The 18,254-nt window shown below is 41.9% G+C and overlaps 3 protein-coding genes across 3 annotated transcripts in view; 2 read left to right on the top strand and 1 right to left on the bottom strand.

Moving 5' to 3' along the window:
• LOC124279123 (gamma-aminobutyric acid type B receptor subunit 1-like) overlaps positions 1 to 9,394 on the top strand; it is a 31,037-nt gene extending 21,643 nt beyond the window's left edge. The window contains exons 9-15 of the mRNA XM_046714912.1: positions 733 to 883; positions 1,819 to 1,930; positions 2,641 to 2,763; positions 4,564 to 4,686; positions 6,798 to 6,941; positions 7,090 to 7,278; positions 7,770 to 9,394. Coding sequence (XP_046570868.1) covers positions 733 to 883; positions 1,819 to 1,930; positions 2,641 to 2,763; positions 4,564 to 4,686; positions 6,798 to 6,941; positions 7,090 to 7,278; positions 7,770 to 7,982 — 1,055 coding nt within the window. The 3' untranslated portion in view covers positions 7,983 to 9,394. The remainder of the gene's footprint in view (positions 1 to 732; positions 884 to 1,818; positions 1,931 to 2,640; positions 2,764 to 4,563; positions 4,687 to 6,797; positions 6,942 to 7,089; positions 7,279 to 7,769) is intronic.
• A 1,734-nt stretch (positions 9,395 to 11,128) lies between these two features.
• Positions 11,129 to 15,441, bottom strand: LOC124279121 (excitatory amino acid transporter 3-like). The gene is made up of 5 exons (XM_046714910.1): positions 15,321 to 15,441; positions 13,304 to 13,537; positions 12,762 to 12,956; positions 12,135 to 12,269; positions 11,129 to 11,369 (listed from the first exon to the last, which is right to left on the bottom strand). The coding sequence occupies exons 1-5, from the start codon at positions 15,401 to 15,403 to the stop codon at positions 11,207 to 11,209; spliced, it is 810 nt and encodes a 269-aa protein (XP_046570866.1). The 5' UTR covers positions 15,404 to 15,441; the 3' UTR covers positions 11,129 to 11,206.
• LOC124279153 lies at positions 15,414 to 16,577 on the top strand. The gene has a single exon (XM_046714953.1). It carries the CDS (start codon positions 15,414 to 15,416, stop codon positions 16,575 to 16,577), a length of 1,164 nt encoding a protein of 387 aa, XP_046570909.1.
• The last annotated feature ends 1,677 nt before the right edge of the window (positions 16,578 to 18,254 follow it).

Below are 18,254 nucleotides of genomic sequence, written 5' to 3'. Positions count from 1 at the left end.
CGCCACATATATCTGTATGGGCGTGGTATTTGTAGATGGGCGTGTCCCTGTGGACAGCGTGAAGGTGGAGGAGAGGTTCATCACACTGCTATAATGACGTCTCATATATCTGTATGGGTGTGGTATTTGTAGATGGGCGTGTCCCCGTGGACAGTGTGAAGGTGGAGGAGAGGGTCATCACACTGCTATAATGACGTCACATATATCTGTATGGGCGTGGTATTTGTAGATGGGCGTGTCCCTGTGGACAGCGTGAAGGTGGAGGAGAGGGTCATCACACTGCTATAATGACGTCACATACAGTCAAATCCCGATGAGTCGAATGCCGGTGTCTCGAATATTATGCATAACTCGAAGTACCTGTCGGTCCCGACCATTCCCTGTTATAGTTGTCATCATTTGATTTCCGGTTACACGAATTCGTCTCATAAATACACACGATGACTCGAGAAGGAAATTTGGTCCCATGAAATTCAAACAACAGCAATCTTGTATACATAAGCCGAAGTCAGTCAATGAGAAGAACTGATAAGGTGCCCCTATTAGTGATATGGAAATCATTAGATAAACAAATGCTTAGGCGGAGGAATTAGGACTGGATCATCTTTATTTCTACCCTCATAGACATACCTATGTCTCGAATACATCGATGAGTCGAATTTATTACTTGGTCCCCAGCGATTCGACTCATCGGGATTTGACTGTATATCTGTATGGGCGTGGTATTTGTAGATGGGCGTGTCCCTGTGGACAGCGTGAGGGTGGAGGAGAGGATCATCACGCTTCCGTTGCCTGTGTACATCGCCATGTGTTGTTTGGCTGGAGCCGCCATGTTGTTGGCCATCGCCTTCCTTGTATTCAACGTTGTCTGCCGGAATGAACGGTAAAGTATCACGTGTTGAAACAAATGTGGTCATAACATATTTATGATTTGTCATAAATGGATTACAAGGTATAAAATCATTTTTTTGAAATTATGGTGCATTTCCTTGGTGAATGGATTTGCGATAGGTCTCCAACCAACTGGAATCACAGCTCTCAGAGTCAGTTTAACCAGTGTTGTCCTTGGTAAAATGCTTAATTTGGGAAAAGGGAAAGAGAACGAGAATCGGAAAGTGTATTTCTGTGCATAAACCCAGTTGTAACCCAAAGTCTTGCTGCCCAACATAGAACGTGTGCACGTTGTTCCAACTGACAATGTCACATTGTTACACGTTTATACGAACACGTCAAAATGCCCATTGTTTGATGTACAGTATACATGGCATAAACACTAATGACGCATATACACGTATGTTAAGTGAGAAAAACTCGGCCAAACGAAGCATCGGTTCTGTCAACATTTTTACTTGACTCTAAAAGTGAAAACATAATCTCTATATTCGTAAGAAATCTTAACGCATATTGCATTGGATGATTCCAACTATCTATATCACAACTATGTCATTGTGAATCACTATCAAAAAGGGATAATTTCGGTCGGTCAACCGGCAACAGCTACGAAGACATACGAAAGCAAGACAATGTCTCACCTGAAAAAATGCAAGAAAGGTGATTGCGACAGGCATCAATTTGGTCACTGATGCATCAAGTCTGGCTATATCCTCCACATGAATACCACACAACGTTTTGAAGCTTCACTGAAGCCTCAAATGGTGTAAGCGGACTTCCAGGTCATATGACCAATGAAAAATACTTGTGTGTATCGTGTATGAAATACAGTGCATTTACTGTACGCATATTGTATGGTGGATTTAAGTCAGCTGATCAGTAACGATATTCACACACTCAGTATGTTCATATTACTGCTATATTCAGTATAGTTAAGATGTCCTCCCCCAACCTGAACAACGTGATCCTCAGCGGCTGCGTCATCACCTACACAGAGGTGTTCCTGGCCGACCTCCACAACAGCAGCAGCCAGTGCCAGGTAATGTACGGTGTGTACGGGTCATGTCGGTACACGACTGTACACAATAGGCTAGTATCGGTGATCTAGAACATAGAAATGCTCAACATTATATGTTGTTCACTGGTCACGAGGTGTACTTCGGTCTCCGGGAACATAAACAAACATAAAGGGTTCATCAACCCATGGTCCCGAGGGACCAGTGAACAACGTATTTATCACGGGTATCGGTTTAAGAATTATCAGAGTTAGGAATTAGCCAATTCCGACGACAGACGACAAGAAAAACAAATTTAGAGTTATCTCCCTTCCATCGATTTGCATTCGCAAAACATCGGTAATTTCAGTACATCATTACGTGACTCAATTATTCGAGATAAAGAATTACTAACACGAAGGACTAAATGAATTCCCACAGTTTGGTATTCCCAACGGATAACATTGAAAATGTTACTCGCCAGGGGTACATTGAAAATGATAGAATTGCGCTCAGGCAATAGTTTATGTGTGAGGTAATATAAGTATGTACGTAATCCAGCGATATTTTACTGGAACTGGCTGTGTCACTTCTATTTTCATATGAAAAGAATGTATTTGTTAAAAAATGTCATTTTTAGGACAAGCCAGAGTTATGAAGTTCTTCTAAATCCTCCAGTACTTAGGAAATGAGCCTTTGTCCCTCATTCACACAAAATAAGTATTTACTTGAAGTTGCAAGTCGGCTGTTGCAGGTATTTCAAGCTAAGATCTTCGTCTTGACGGTTGGTTTCTCGATGACGTTTGGTGCTCTGTTCGCCAAGACCTGGAGGGTGTATGTCATCTTCAAATCCAAGTTCATGGTTACCACGAACAAGGTAATCCATTCAGTCTGTCGGGAGTCGTGGTGAATCTGCTGGGAGCTGGTCCTCAACAACCCGTGCTTCTCGAAAGAGGCAATCAATGAGAAAACTGACTTGGTAGATACATATCATCGTATGACAGTGTAGATCGATGCTGATGATGTCAGTCACTGGATTGTCTGGTCCAGATTATATTAGTTATATTGATGTAAAATCACTGTGTGCGCCGGTAAGCAAGATAATTACACAAACTGAACAAACACTTTCTTACATATTGGTGCCGCGTTTACCAAGACCTGAAGCACGAACGTCATCTACAGATGCAAGGTGTCAGTCTAGTATCCTTGATGGAATCTGTGGGCTGACTTCATGGTTCAATGTATATTATTATCGACTTCATACAAAATCCATCATTTAAACAAGATTGTGCATGTGAATCACCAGCATCACTTTCAATCAAAGGGGGATGATACTATGTGATTGGCGAACAAGGGAGCGTGCCCTTTCGTGCTGTGGCATTTGTCACTGGCGAACAAAGGAGCGCGTTTGTCACAAGCACAAGCACAAGCAAATAAAGCTTTCACCCGAACAAACACGTGGCCATATGGTCAGCGTATGTCATCCATGTCCTTGTAGTGACCGACGAGGTATCAATTACAGGTGTACACGGACTGGAGCCTGTTTCTTGTAGTCGCTGACGATGCACGAATAACAGGTGTACAAGGACTAGAGCCTGTTTCTTGTAGTCGCTGACGATGCACCAATAACAGGTGTACAAGGACTGGAGCCTGTTTCGTGTAGTGACTGACGAGGTATTAATTACATGTGTACAATTACTGGAGCCTGTGTCTTGTAGTGACTGACGAGGTATTAATTACAGGTGTACAAGGACTGGAGCCTATGTCCTGTAGTGACTGACAAGGTATCAACTACATGTGTACAAGGACTGGAGCCTGTTTCTTGTAGTGACTGACAAGGTATCAATTACAGGTGTACAAGGACTGGAGCCTGTTTCTTGTAGTGACTGACAAGGCATCAATTACCGGTGTACGAGGACTGGAGCCTGTTTCGTGTAGTGACTGACGAGGTATCAATTACAGGTGTACAAGGTCTGGAGCCTGTTTCTTGTAGTGACTGACGAGGTATCAATTACAGGTGTACAGAGACTGGAGCCTGTTTCTTGTAGTGACTGACTAGGTATCAATTACAGGTGTAGAAGGACTGGAGCCTGTTTCTTGTAGTGACTGACGAGGTATAAATTACAGGTGTATAAGGACTGGAGCCTGTTTCTTGTAGTGACCGACGAGGTATCCATTACAGGTGTACAAGGACTGGAGCCTGTTTCTTGTAGTGACTGACGAGGTATCAATTACAGGTGTACAAAGACTGGAGCCTGTTTCTTGTAGTGACTGACTAGGTATCAATTACAGGTGTACAAGGACTGGAGCCTGTTTCTTGTAGTGACTGACGAGGTATAAATTACAGGTGTATAAGGACTGGAGCCTGTTTCTTGTAGTGACCGACGAGGTATCCATTACAGGTGTACAAGGACTGGAGCCTATGTCTTGTAGTGACCGACGATGTATCAATTACAGGTGTATAAGGACTGGAGCCTGATTGTTGTAGTGACTGACGAGGTATAAATTACAGGTGTATAAGGACTGGAGCCTGTTTCTTGTAGTGACCGACGAGGTATCCATTACAGGTGTACAAGGACTGGAGCCTATGTCTTGTAGTGACCGACGAGGTATCCATTACAGGTGTACAAGGACTGGAGCCTATGTCTTGTAGTGACCGACGAGGTATCAATTACAGGTGTACAAGGACTGGAGCCTGTTTCTGTTGGTCGGTGTTCTGATCCTGGTCAACTCGGGCATCCTGCTGGCCTGGATACTCACAGACTCCATCACCATCACCCATCACAGACTGACACCTCAGGTGAGATATACTTAGTACAAACATCACACCCTGACACCTCAGGTGAGATATACTTAGTACAAACACCACACCCTGACACCTCAGGTGAGATATACTTAGTACAAACACCATACACTGACACCTCAGGTGAGATATACTTTGTACAAACACCACACCCTGACACTTCAAGTAAGATATACTTAGTACAAACATCACACCCTGACACCTCAGGTGAGATATACTTAGTACAAACATCACACACTGACACCTCAAGTAAGATATACTTAGTACAAACATCACACCCTGACACCTCAGGTGAGATATACTTAGTACAAACATCACACCCTGACACCTCAGGTGAGATATACTTAGTACAAACACCACACCCTGACACCTCAAGTGAGATATACTAAGAACAAACACCACACCCTGACACCTCAGGTGAGATATACTTAGTACAAACATCACACCCTGACACCTCAGGTGAGATATACTTAGTACAAACATCACACCCTGACACCTCAGGTCAGATATACTTAGTACAAACATCACACCCTGACACCTCAGGTGAGATATACTTAGTACAAACACCACACCCTGACACCTCAAGTGAGATATACACAAACATCACACCCTGACACCTCAGGTGAGATATACTTAGTACAAACATCACACCCTGACACCTCAGGTCAGATATACTTAGTACAAACATCACACCCTGACACCTCAGGTGAGATATACTTAGTACAAATATCACACCTTGACACCTCAGGTGAGATATACTTAGTACGGACATCACACCCTGACACCTCAAGTAAGATATACTTAGTACAAACACCACACACTGACACCTCAAGTAAGATATACTTAGTACAAACATCACAGACTGATATACTTAGTACAAACATCACACACTGACACCTCAGGTGAGATATACTTAGTACAAACATCACACCCTGACACCTCAGAGATATACTTAGTACCACCCTGACACCTCAAGTCAGGTGACACCCTGATATACTTAGTACAAACATCACACCCTGACACCTCAGGTGAGATATACTTAGTACAAACATCACACCCTGACACCTCAGGTGAGATATACTTAGTACAAACATCACACCCTGACACCTCGGGTGAGATATACTTAGTTCAAACATCACACACTGACACCTCAGGTGAGATATACTTAGTACAAACATCACACCCTGACACCTCAAGTAAGATATACTTAGTACAAACATCACACCCTGACACCTCAAGTAAGATATACTTAGTACAAACATCACACCCTGACACCTCAAGTGAGATATACTTAGTACAAACATCACAGACTGACACCTCAAGTGAGATATACTTAGTACAAACATCACACCCTGACACCTCAGGTGAGATATAGGTAGAGATATACACAGACTGACACCCACCAGATGAGCTATACTTAGTACAAACCTCACAGACTGATATCAGATGTGAGATAAAGTTACGATCTCCCCAACACACACTGGCATCTGACGTTATTTTCCCCCGCTGGATTATAACAGAAAACCTTGCACAGTGCTGGGAAAATCACGACAAAACATAATTTTTTGGTGTGCCCGATTTCTTTGGCCTTTTTTCAAACAAGAACGGCCGCCACATATCAAAGAGTGCTGAAGTCCACCCAGACTATAAAAAACCTTCATTTGTTGCAATATGTGAGATATATTCGTCGTTCAAAGGGCTATTGGGGCGGTCGGGTAGCCTAGTGGTTAAAGCGTTCGCTCGTCATGCCGAAGACCCGGGTTCCATTACCCACATTGGTACAATGTATGAAGCCCATTTCTGGTGTCCCCCGCCGTACTATTGCTGTAATATTGCTAAAAGCGGCTTAAAACTAATCTCACTCACTCACTCATTCATTCACTCACTCACTTGAGTTGTATCATTGTAAGATATTTCCAAGATAAAGTATATCCCTGTATAATTTACGGTGACCTGTAGATATACATAACTTTTCCATGTATCGCCTACAGACCAAGCAGTGTTTATCGTTTGTTGCTTATAGTCGTAGTAACGCAGTGAGGTGGATGGGCATTCGTGACCAGTGTCGTGCAAGACCCCGGGTTAAGATTTGGTTCTTATCTTTTCAGACACTAACAGAAGCTGATGTCATCATCCAGCCCGTTGTCCATCTCTGTAGCTCAACGAACAGCAAGTACTACCTTGGATCCATCCTCGCTGTGCAGGGGACATTGCTGTTGTATGGAGTCTTCCTAGCCTGGGAAACCAGGAAGGTATGTCCGTAGGTGAACAATGAACAGGGTGCTTTGTTCAAAACAACCTAAGCGCTAAGACTACCTTAAGTCTTAGATTGCTTTGTACAACGGCACCCAGTTCCCTGTTTGTTTTTTATTGGGTGATATATTATTAAATGAATTTCAGGTCCACGTGGAGGTTCTGAACGACTCTGGCTACATCGGGGTCTGCATCTACAACACAGTAGTCATGGCAGTGATGGGAGTCATTGTGTGTCTCTCCCTCAGGGAGGAGGTCCTTATATATTACTCAGTTGAGTCAGCCGTCACTATCTTCACAACCACAGTCACCCAGATGCTCATCTTTGCCCCCAAGGTAACAGCCAAATCGTCACTTCAATAGGCAGCCGTTATTGAGACAAGGCCATCGATTGCCAAAGAAACAAAGAAACAGAGAAACGTTAATGCGCATACATCAATGATAAATGTTGAGAGACAAAATCCGTGTTGTCAACAGGAAGATATATTGACAACACAATCAGATTGCCATGTGATTATGTGAGCCGTAGTTCTGTGACGGGGTATTTCATGTCTTATCAAACTGAAAGATAAACACAATTTGAACAAACCGACATGTATTTTGAGTTAACTTACTAACAACCCCCATAACAATGGGTCACAAACACGCTACTAAATTAGCGGTACAAAATCATTTTGCTTTCTCCCGATAAAACCCTTAAATAGATAGAAACACAAATTGATCTTGGATGACGAAAAACATATCTTGCTATCTTGCTATCATGGAATATCTTCTGTTTTTTGTAGTTTGAATACTACTCAAATCCTTATCACTACATCTATTTGTAGATCAAAGCGTACAGGACTGACAAGAGTCTTCAGAAGCGAGGAGTTGTATCAGGCGTAAAACTCATGCATGATATCTCTCGGGTCTCGTCTGAAGGGGCAGTCACCGTTGAGGCAAGCTGTGAAGATTCATCCGAAGTCAATTCGTCGATTCAGGGGAACTATCTCGATTCAAAAGATGTTCAAGCTATTCAGTCACACGAACAGTATATCTGATGGCCGCATGTCATCAAGAGCATGGTTGGCACAATGCGCTGTAGACATTGGGTAACCCTGAGCCATGTTTGGAGTCTCTCAACATCCTCCATCACTGAACTTTCCCCAACCGACCGTGCTCAGTCAGAACTCAGTCTCACACAAGGCAGCAGTCATACCTCAATGTGTGTGTCATGGACATGTTCTCATGTGTATTAATATCATAGGTTCTGAAAACATTTTACATAATTCCTCAAAATGAAGATTTCATATTGAAATCATAGCGGACTCGCAAATCATACACATTGACATAACACAACCAGTGCACAGATGAAGGAATATGTGACAAGACAAGACACTAGTCAATTCTACTAGTTGAAATTATATATATTTAATAAAAAACGTTGGAGATACTCAGACATAACTCATCTTCAAAAGATAACCGACTAGAGGCTTGCTTTGCATCCCTATTGTATATCAGTAAGTACAGATGGACTGCCAAGTCGCTTAGCATCTGAATGATTCCTGGAGCCGTAACAACTCTGATCCAATTATCCTGAATTAATCTATTTTATTTTAAAGTCAGACATTTTCCGTTGATTCCGTATTCGTTTTCATATATGTTGAACGTGATTATTGTCTGAGATTTCAAGAACAAATTTTGTATAACATGTTCAACAAGTTATTGTCCAATGAATTTTGAATCTGTTATAATGTTGTTAGAATGGCCTTAACACCAGTGTAATGTACGTCATCATGCACGTTGTGGTGTAACGCAATTTCGGTCACCAATATATAAACATACTGATTCCTGACCAACATCTTTATAACGGTTGATACATGAAAAATCTATAACAGATATCGCCAACATCGTAAAGTGTAATGAGTCGTGAAGATTCAGGGGAGTGGTAAGGCTGGATTCAGTCAGCGTCAGGCAGAGTTCTCCCTAGAGAAGTGATAAATACACATGTAAGTTATTGTCTGGGGTTCAACACAGCGCATACACGCATAAAATAACAAAATATATTTGTATCACAAGACCTACGGTAGTGCGCGAAACTGTAATACCGTAATACATCTACAAGAATGTTCATCATGAACGTTGTTTCATTTCAAGCTGACAATGTGACTGTGAACAATGAATCTATTGTGTTGGAATTGTGGTTATTGTGGCATTTCTTAAAGGGCAAAACAAGGTCCAGTTAGATGCGAATTATGTCAAACATGTATAATTATATAATGTCCAAAACATGTCTATATTCTGCTTATCATGAATACTTAATATCTATATGAAATGAAAACGTGTATAACATTCATCTTTACTATTGTAATTTATTATTGTCTGATATGTTTATATGATTCATTGCATTGAAAATTACCGTGATGATAACCGTTTGTTTGAATCTACATCTGTATAAATATTGCAACTCTGATGTCATCTATTGTTTTTTATCCATCTTAGATATTAAAGCAAAATAGCCATGAGACAGCACGTTCTTTATGAAGCTTTCTATTGCCACTGATGCATAAACTTCGACACGATTTATCAAATTCGCATATCAAATCTTAAACCTTTGAGTGAGTGAGTGAGTTTGGTTATACGCTGCTTTTAGCAATATTCCAGCAATATCACGACGGGGGACACCAGAAATAGGCTTCACACATTGTACCCATGTGGGGATTCGAACCCAGATCTTCGGCGTGACGAGCGAACGCTTTAACCACTAGGCTACCCCACCGCCCCCCCCTTGAACCTTTGAAACTATTTTGTGTCAACTTGCAACTTCAAATGCATAATATGTTTAAAGCATACATCAGTTTTCATATATACTTCTGGTATATGTACCTATAGGTCTTTCAAGCAAACAACATGCGTCCAGTAGACCAGTAGAGTGAAGCCAGAGATGCTGGTGCCGGAGATGGTCTTGGAATGTAACGGTAAAGGTATCTACATATTAAGGAGAAAATAGAGCATCATTCTCTGATACCATTACCCGACAAACTGTCATCACATGACACCAACCCTCTCATTACACGATTCTACAATTTCTTGTTTGTTTGAAATGTAGACGTCCTCCGTGGTCTAGTGGAGAGCGCGGCTGTGTAAGGCTGTGATCTATGCATGATAGCTCCGCTAGTTATGGAGTCTTGACACTGTGACCAACATGATGGTCGTACACCACAGGGGAGCTCTCTGCTGTCACAAATAACAGTTGTCAGTTATTCCAGTAAGACCAAACATATGATGAACTAGTACTGTCTGGTACCAGTTGCAAATAACGTTCACATCACTGTAGATGAATGGCGTATGAATGTTGTTTAGAGTAGATTAAGTCAGTGCGTGGCCATTGATAGAACAAGACAAAAAGAAGAAACACATTGTTTCCATTACAACTGATATCCAAAGTGTGAAAAGGCCTCAAATATCATATTCACATTCTGTCTTGATTGATTGGTGAACGTACATGGTATTTGTTACATATTAAATGATTACCACAAAATGCCATCAGAGCACATTAACGAATGTAAACATTTGAATTGATTCCGGAAATCGTATCAATTCGTCTTTTTAAACCGGATCCATAATGCTCCATAAATGTCAACGCAATTGGAGATACACTGCATGGTCCAAGAAATTTAAAAAATGGATTTCTGACGAGAGATCTTGCTTTGAAATAAATATAAATAACCCGAGTTAATGGCGGCCATCAAGTGTGAGTTATGAGTTGATTCTCGGTCGTGGATGTATTGTTAATTGTTTAACAATGATCGAGTGAGTGATACTGTGAACGACGTCCCCTGGTCAACACAGAACTTGACCATACAATCCATTTGGTCATCTCTTACCACTGACAGAGTATTGGGTGCCTGGAATACCCTCGGCGGATGGGTATGCTAACAATATCCAACAGCAGCTGGATACAGAAACACGACATTGTCAGTATGCTGCCCTACTGTGCAGGGGTTTATCGGCAGTTTAAGGGTCTTGGAGTATGGACCAGATAGTATTTAAGATTTAATAGGAAACAAACTGTTCAGACACCTGAAACAGATTCCTACAAGTCACCTTCCAAGAAGACTAAGACAACACAGGTTTCACTTTGTGAATATATGAATGGAGACAGGTTTCTTACAGAATATGAATCAATGGTCAATTGACAGTCAACATTGACACTAGATTTTAATTTACAGAACATATTGAAAACGTGTTTCGTTTACACATTTGTATTTGACCACATATAACTTTATACAACATCCTCGTCTTCTAACATCTTGGCCTCGGCTGCAGCTGTGTTTCCATCCTGCTTGTTAGAGGCCTCACCTCCCGCGCCAGGTTTGAAGAGATGCTGGAGAACAGACGCTGCGAAACAGTCACCACTTACATTGGTTATTGTCCTCATGCGGCCTCTGAAATAAACACAGTGGGAATTTAGGTAGCATGTGCTGGGGAGGTGGCCACGCTGGTTCTTTGAGTTATCATACAATAAACAAAATCGCCCCAAAATTGGGGGAATTTATACAAATGTCACATCTTCTTCTATGTCAAGGTATCAGCTCTAGCTATTTGTATCGCCACATGGGTACAGTGTGTGAAGCGCAGGTCAGGTGTCACAGATGTGATAGTGGTGGGATAATGCTAATAGATGAGTAGGACGATACTTACTCAACTCAAAATTCAAAACCTTAGTGAAACCTTTAATTTGAGGTCATGTTGAAACGCCAAGCCTCAATGACAAAAGTGATGCTTGATGCAATTCCCTGTTTAGACTCCCATATTCTCTCATTGCACGATGCAATACAACAGTGCTTCAGGAACGCATCACGTGATACAGTCGGATCCATACAGCGGACTGTTCAGTGTTGTGATAAGTGGAAAGGCTTTTGTCACTTTATTGTTCTGACATGCTCTGAATTCATACTCGATACACATTCTTAATAGTTCACTTTATCTGGAACTCTAAAACGTGAGCAGTATTATCCGGTACTTAAATATCAACACTTGAGGTAATGTTCCTTGGAACTACGGGTATCACACAATGGTAAACGTCTGAGACTTGCACTTCACTGTTACCTCTCACATTCAGGTAACACACCATACCTGGCATAACTTGTTCAATAGCAGAGATCTTTGTACAATACTGTTTAGTTATACTAAGAGATTCTATCACTCACAAGAACCAATCGATAGCCATTATCATGAAGAGGTCTTTGATTGGCAGTCCCACGGAAGACATGACCATCATGGTGATAATGAGTCCAGTGCCGGGAATTCCTGCTGCTCCAATACTGGCCAGAGTTGCTGCAAGACTGAAAACAACGAACCCAAACATCCAGTGTCTCGTCCGGAACTTTCAACTCAGACATTTCCCATCTATTGTGTTGGATGTAATTACATGTTTTGCAGTAATTCACTACTGGTTGTAATGTGCTTGTAATGCGTTCATCATTCCTCTCTTACTAGATACTAATATCTCATAAATTTGGAAATTTTATTTTATTTCCGACTATCACCTAAATACTTTGAAGAGTACAGATACATTATTACTAGTGATGATGACACCTTTGAAAAAGAGAAACACTAAATTGTGCGCTTGACCATGCCATATAAACATATTGAAATTAAAATACCCTTTTCTTTGAGCCATCCTTTCCCAAAACGTCAAAAAACATTTAGTTTGGAAAACCCCCCAAAACTTTCCATTGTTTAAGAGATAATGTAAATATACTCAGTCGGTCACCAACAGGAGATCAAAATGTCCAGTATCATCACAAAGAGAACTAACAAACTTAAATACTTACCCTAGTGTGACCATCTGTGTAAAATCTAGATTGATCCTGTTGAGCTGAGCCAGATACACAGGAGTAATGACTTGGAACATAGCTGCCCCATCCATATTAATGGTCGCTCCAATTGGCAGCACGAAACGGGTGATTGTCTTATCAATCTTTAGCTTCTCTTCACAACAGCGTATTGTCACAGGGAGAGTGGCTGAGCTGCAATCATATCAAGAATGTTCTTTAACGTAAAATTAGCCAGTTAAACAAATACATGACAGTAGTCAGTAGTACAACAGAAGGACCAGGCATCAGTTCATATACATCCAATCAGTCACTGCACACAGACCTACCAGACAAACAGCATGTCAGTCATATCGTATGGCAATCACCATGATGTGGTGGTAGTGTTGGTCTGGTCTCCTCCGTTTGTTTGTTGTGTGACGCCGCACTCAGCGATATTCTAGCTATGTGACGGCGGGGTCTTGATGTAATGCCCAGGGACATAAAGGTTGAAAGAACGCAAATACAGTGACAGTTGTTTTTTTATATAATAAGTGACATACCTTGAGTCTGTTCCAAGAGCTGTGACAAGAGCTTGAAGTATTCCTAGAGTTACTCTGAAGGGATTCCTCCTTGTGAAGATGTAATATATCAACGGAATGATAAAGACAGCGTGGATGAAGAGACCAGTCAGGCCAGTGACCATGTACATCCCAAGATGTTGAGCTGTCTCTGCAAGGTCTTCCACAGCCAGAATCTTCCCCGCTATCAGAGTGAGAATTCCGATCGGTGAGTACCTGAGACAGAACCTTAATGATGAGCTGGTTGATGTTGTATTTCAGCCACATTCAAGCTATAGTCTGTTGGCAGTGAAAACGTACCGATGAATTTCACTTTATTGGGATTTGTTTTTATTTGGTATCGCAGACAGTTGGCAATGTAAATATGTTTATTAGACAGTTTCGTATGCGGGGTAATGATATGTTAAAGCAGAAATGTCATTCAGTTAATCATGAAAGTTCTAGATATGATTCATATCGTCAATATAAGTCGTTACTTGAGTCTTATTTAGCTGACTTACAATACAGAAATGTCCGCAATGCTTTTATACGTTTTAGATTAGGCCTTAAGCATTTAGTAATTAACTGTGGAGGATATTTTTCTGTTGAAAAGACCCATGGATTATGTCCATGCTGTAACATTATTGAAGATGAATTCCATTTTATGTTTATTCGTCCTGTATATGAACATCTAAGAAATACTTATCTACCACAATTGCCTTTATCTCATATCAGTGGTAAATTATTGTCTTCCTTAAAGAACCTTCAAAACGACACAAAGTAGCCCTATCTATTTACAATGCATTTATGTTGAGAAAAGAATTGGTTAGTTAGAAGTTAATTATATATACCATTGTTAATATGTATCTCTTTTGTATATGGTCCTATGGCCTTTCATGCAATAAAGAATCGATTGATTGAATGATTGACTGATTGACGTAAAGAGGTGATGAGATAGGTGAAATCACTGATATAGATAGTGTTGATGTGTTCCTCATGTTATGTTCTGATGTAAAGAACAGATAGTAAATGTAAGAATTAATAACCTGTGACAATGTTTTCTGTTAGCGACTTCCCAGGATGTACAACTCCAGATACCTTTATAGTTTTAGAAACATGAAGCTGCTTTCATTGTATACAACTGAATAACGTCATTTGTTTGTGTTTGAGTAAAAATGTTCCTGATGCATTATGAATAGCATAAGAGAGTCATATGCTCTTCGGACCTGATGGCCTATAATTTGATAAAATTTCAATTTGCAAGCACTTGTTGTTTTACACGTGTAAACTCGAGGTCCTCAACAACAAATGTCCAAATGAATCGTGTGGTCAGGCTGGTAACTTTGCGTGTCAATATACACAGATAGCAGGGGGCGGCACAGGGGGGTCATCGCGGTCCTCATCTGTCTATAATCGTCACTGTTATAATCGTGTTGAACAGGTTTGCTTCTATTCAAGTATAGGTGTTGTTGTTTTGTGAGTACATTCTGTTAGTGATACAATGAGCTTTCCAATTATTTCACTCTGACTCTGTCTTAACACACAAATTGTGCATGTTACCAAAAAACATGCCCATCACAAAGAAAATGGCCTCTTGTGTTTTACAATTCGTTAATGACATCTTGTGAAAAAAGTGGAAGTGCTTTGTTCTACTGCAGGAAGACCTTCCTCAGCTTATAAGCCACAGTACAAGACGTGGACACGACTTTATTTGGAATACATTGAATATATAACGGTCTATAAATTTTGCAAAAGACATTGAAAAAAATATGGTAGCGCTTTGTTCTACTGTGGGAACGCTTTCTCAATAAATAAACCTCTTTCAAAAGTTGGATATAAATATGGAATAAATATTGAATATATAATGGTCTGGTTAAGAGTCAGTCTGTGAATTCGTTGATTTTGTGAATGATTATACCTCACTTTGACGTCAATAATTGTGTTCTTGATATATTATCTGTCATTTAAATATATTTTTATTTGTCCTGTTTCCAGCGTGTTGTGCATATTCTTGACTTACAGCATCACTCTGCTAACCATCTTCATGGTAATGATGGTTATGCCATTGAAGAATTTGAGAAGAACCTTTCCGTTTTTTCCCATTTTTCCGAGTATGGCTCCAAACACACAGCAGTACACCAACAGGCCTGGAAAACACACAAGAGTATACCAACAGGCCTGGAAAACACACAGCAGTACACCAACAGGCCTGGAAAACACACAGCAAGACACCAACAGGCCTGGAAAACACACAGCAGTACACCAACAGGCCTGGAAAACACACAGCAGTACACCAACAGGCCTGGAAAACACACAGCAGTACACCAACAGGCCTGGAAAACACACAGCAAGACACCAACAGGCCTGGAAAACACACAGCAGTACACCAACAGGCCTGGAAAACACACAGCAACAGGCCTGGAAAAACACAGGCCTGGAAAACACACAGCAGTACACCAACAGGCCTGGAAAACACACAGCAGTACACCAACAGGCCTGGAAAACACACAGCAGTACACCAACAGGCCTGGAAAACACACAGCAGTACACCAACAGGCCTGGAAAACACACAGCAGTACACCAACAGGCCTGGAAAACACACAGCAGTACACCAACAGGCCTGGAAAACACACAGCAGTACACCAACAGGCCTGGAAAACACACAGCAGTACACCAACAGGCCTGGAAACACACAGCAGTACACCAACAGGCCTGTAAAACAAACAGCAGCACACCAACAGGCCTGGAAAACACACAGCAGTACACCAACAGGCCTGGAAAACACACACACAGCAGCACACCAACAGGCCTGGAAAACACAGCACCAACAGGCCTGTACAGCAGTACACCAACAGGCCTGGAAAACACACAGCAGGCCTGTAAAACACACAGCACCAACAGGCCTGGAAAACACAGCAGCACACACCAACAGGCCTGGACACCAACAGGCCTGGAAAACACACAGCAAAACACAGCAGTACACCAACAGGCCTGGAAAACACACAGCAGCACACCAACAGGCCTGGAAAACACACAGCAGTACACCAACAGGCCTGGAAAACACACAGCAGTACACCAACAGGCCTGGAAAACACACAGCAGTACACCAACAGGCCTGGAAAACACACAGCAGCACACCAACAGGCCTGGAAAACACACACACGCAGTACACCAACAGGCCTGGAAAACACACAGCAGTACACCAACAGGCCTGGAAAACACACAGGCAGGACACCAACAGGCCTGGAAACACACAGCAGTACACCAACAGGCCTGAAAACACAGCAGTACACCAACAGGCCTGGAAAACAAACGGCAGTACAACAGGCCTGAAACAAAAGACACCAACACACAAACAGCAGTACACCAACAGGCCTGGAAAACAAACAGCAGTACACCAACAGGCCTGGAAAACACACAGCAGTACACCAACAGGCCTGGAAAACACACAGCAGTACACCAACAGGCCTGGAAAACACACAGCAGTACACCAACAGGCCTGGAAAACACACAGCAGTACACCAACAGGCCTGTAAAACACACAGCAGTACACCAACAGGCCTGGAAAACACACAGCAGTACACCAACAGGCCTGGAAAACACACAGCAGGCCTACACCAACAGGCCTGTAAAACACACAGCAGTACACCAACAGGCCTGGAAAACACACAGCAGTACACCAACAGGCCTGGCAAACACACACGCCTGTAAAACACACAGCAGTACACCAACAGGCCTGGAAAACACACAGCAGTACACCAACAGGCCTGGAAAACACACAGCAGTACACCAACAGGCCTGGAAAACACACAGCAGTACACCAACAGGCCTGGAAAACACACACACGAGTAAACACCAACACGAGTAAACGTGTATTTATACACTCTTCAAAACAAAAGAAACTTGACATGCTGTTTTGGAGTTTACTTACTGAGTGCATATAGCTGATTCAAACATGACATCATTGCTCAGTTACAGTAAAATCATCACTTTACAAATTTCCAAAACATGATTATCCAGAAAGTGTTTGGTACAACCCCAGAGGGCTATTAAAGCCACTTGGTCATAGTAAAATCTGGTGTGGCAGCTGTGACCCATAGAAGAATGGAGATGCCGAATGCTGTCTTGAGGAATGTTTTGCTGATGTGCTGTGTGCAGTTCTTGTAGTGTCTGACGTGGCGGATGACGCTGGTGCAAGCGTAGATCAAGGGTATCCCATAGATGTTCAATGAGGGACAAATCCGGTGATCGAGAAGGCCAAGGTAACACCTGAACATTGTTTTGCTGGAGGAAGACCTGTCAAACACGTGCAACGTGAGGTCGAGCATTGTCATGTTCCAAAGATCACGTTGATGTAGGGAACGACGTGACGTTGAACTGGTCTTCTGGCAAAAAGTCTGGCTTTCCATAACCAATTGCGCACTGTCTGGTCGGAGATTCGGAGCAGTCCAGAGATTTGTATTGTTCTGGATGGTGCGGCCGTGGTGTTTGAACGAAAACGTCTCAACCGGATGTAGCGATCCTGGGCAGCGGTGATAACTCCAGGTCGACCTGACCTGGGTCTGTCATTAATACTCCCAGAATTTATGTATGGGGTCCATAGGTTTGAGATGGTCTGTCTGGACACTCAGGGTGTCGTTGAGCTCCTGTCTTTTCATTCTATAGTGGCTTAAAGCAATGCTTGTGGAATACCTTTCATGTGGCCTACCGTCATAGGCTTCAGCTCAGGGTGATACACAATTTCATTATGCTCGTGCATTTCATGTAGGGTGCGTTTTAGCGATTCACTACAGACGTGAGTGTAACGTTACGTTTATATTAAACGTTTCTTTTTTCAAACGTTTGATCGTCGGCAACCATTCCCCACATGTTGGAATTCAGCACTGTCCTATGTCAAGTTTCTTTTTTTTGAAGAGTATATATATCATATACTGAAGACATTCAGTCAAATACT

This window comes from Haliotis rubra, unplaced genomic scaffold (assembly GCF_003918875.1).
Source record: "Haliotis rubra isolate DU_JTF1 unplaced genomic scaffold, ASM391887v1 Scf247, whole genome shotgun sequence".
Taxonomy (NCBI): domain Eukaryota; kingdom Metazoa; phylum Mollusca; class Gastropoda; order Lepetellida; family Haliotidae; genus Haliotis; species Haliotis rubra.
The sequence above is the reverse complement of the archived record's forward strand: the minus strand, read 5'-3'. Positions and strand labels throughout refer to the sequence as shown.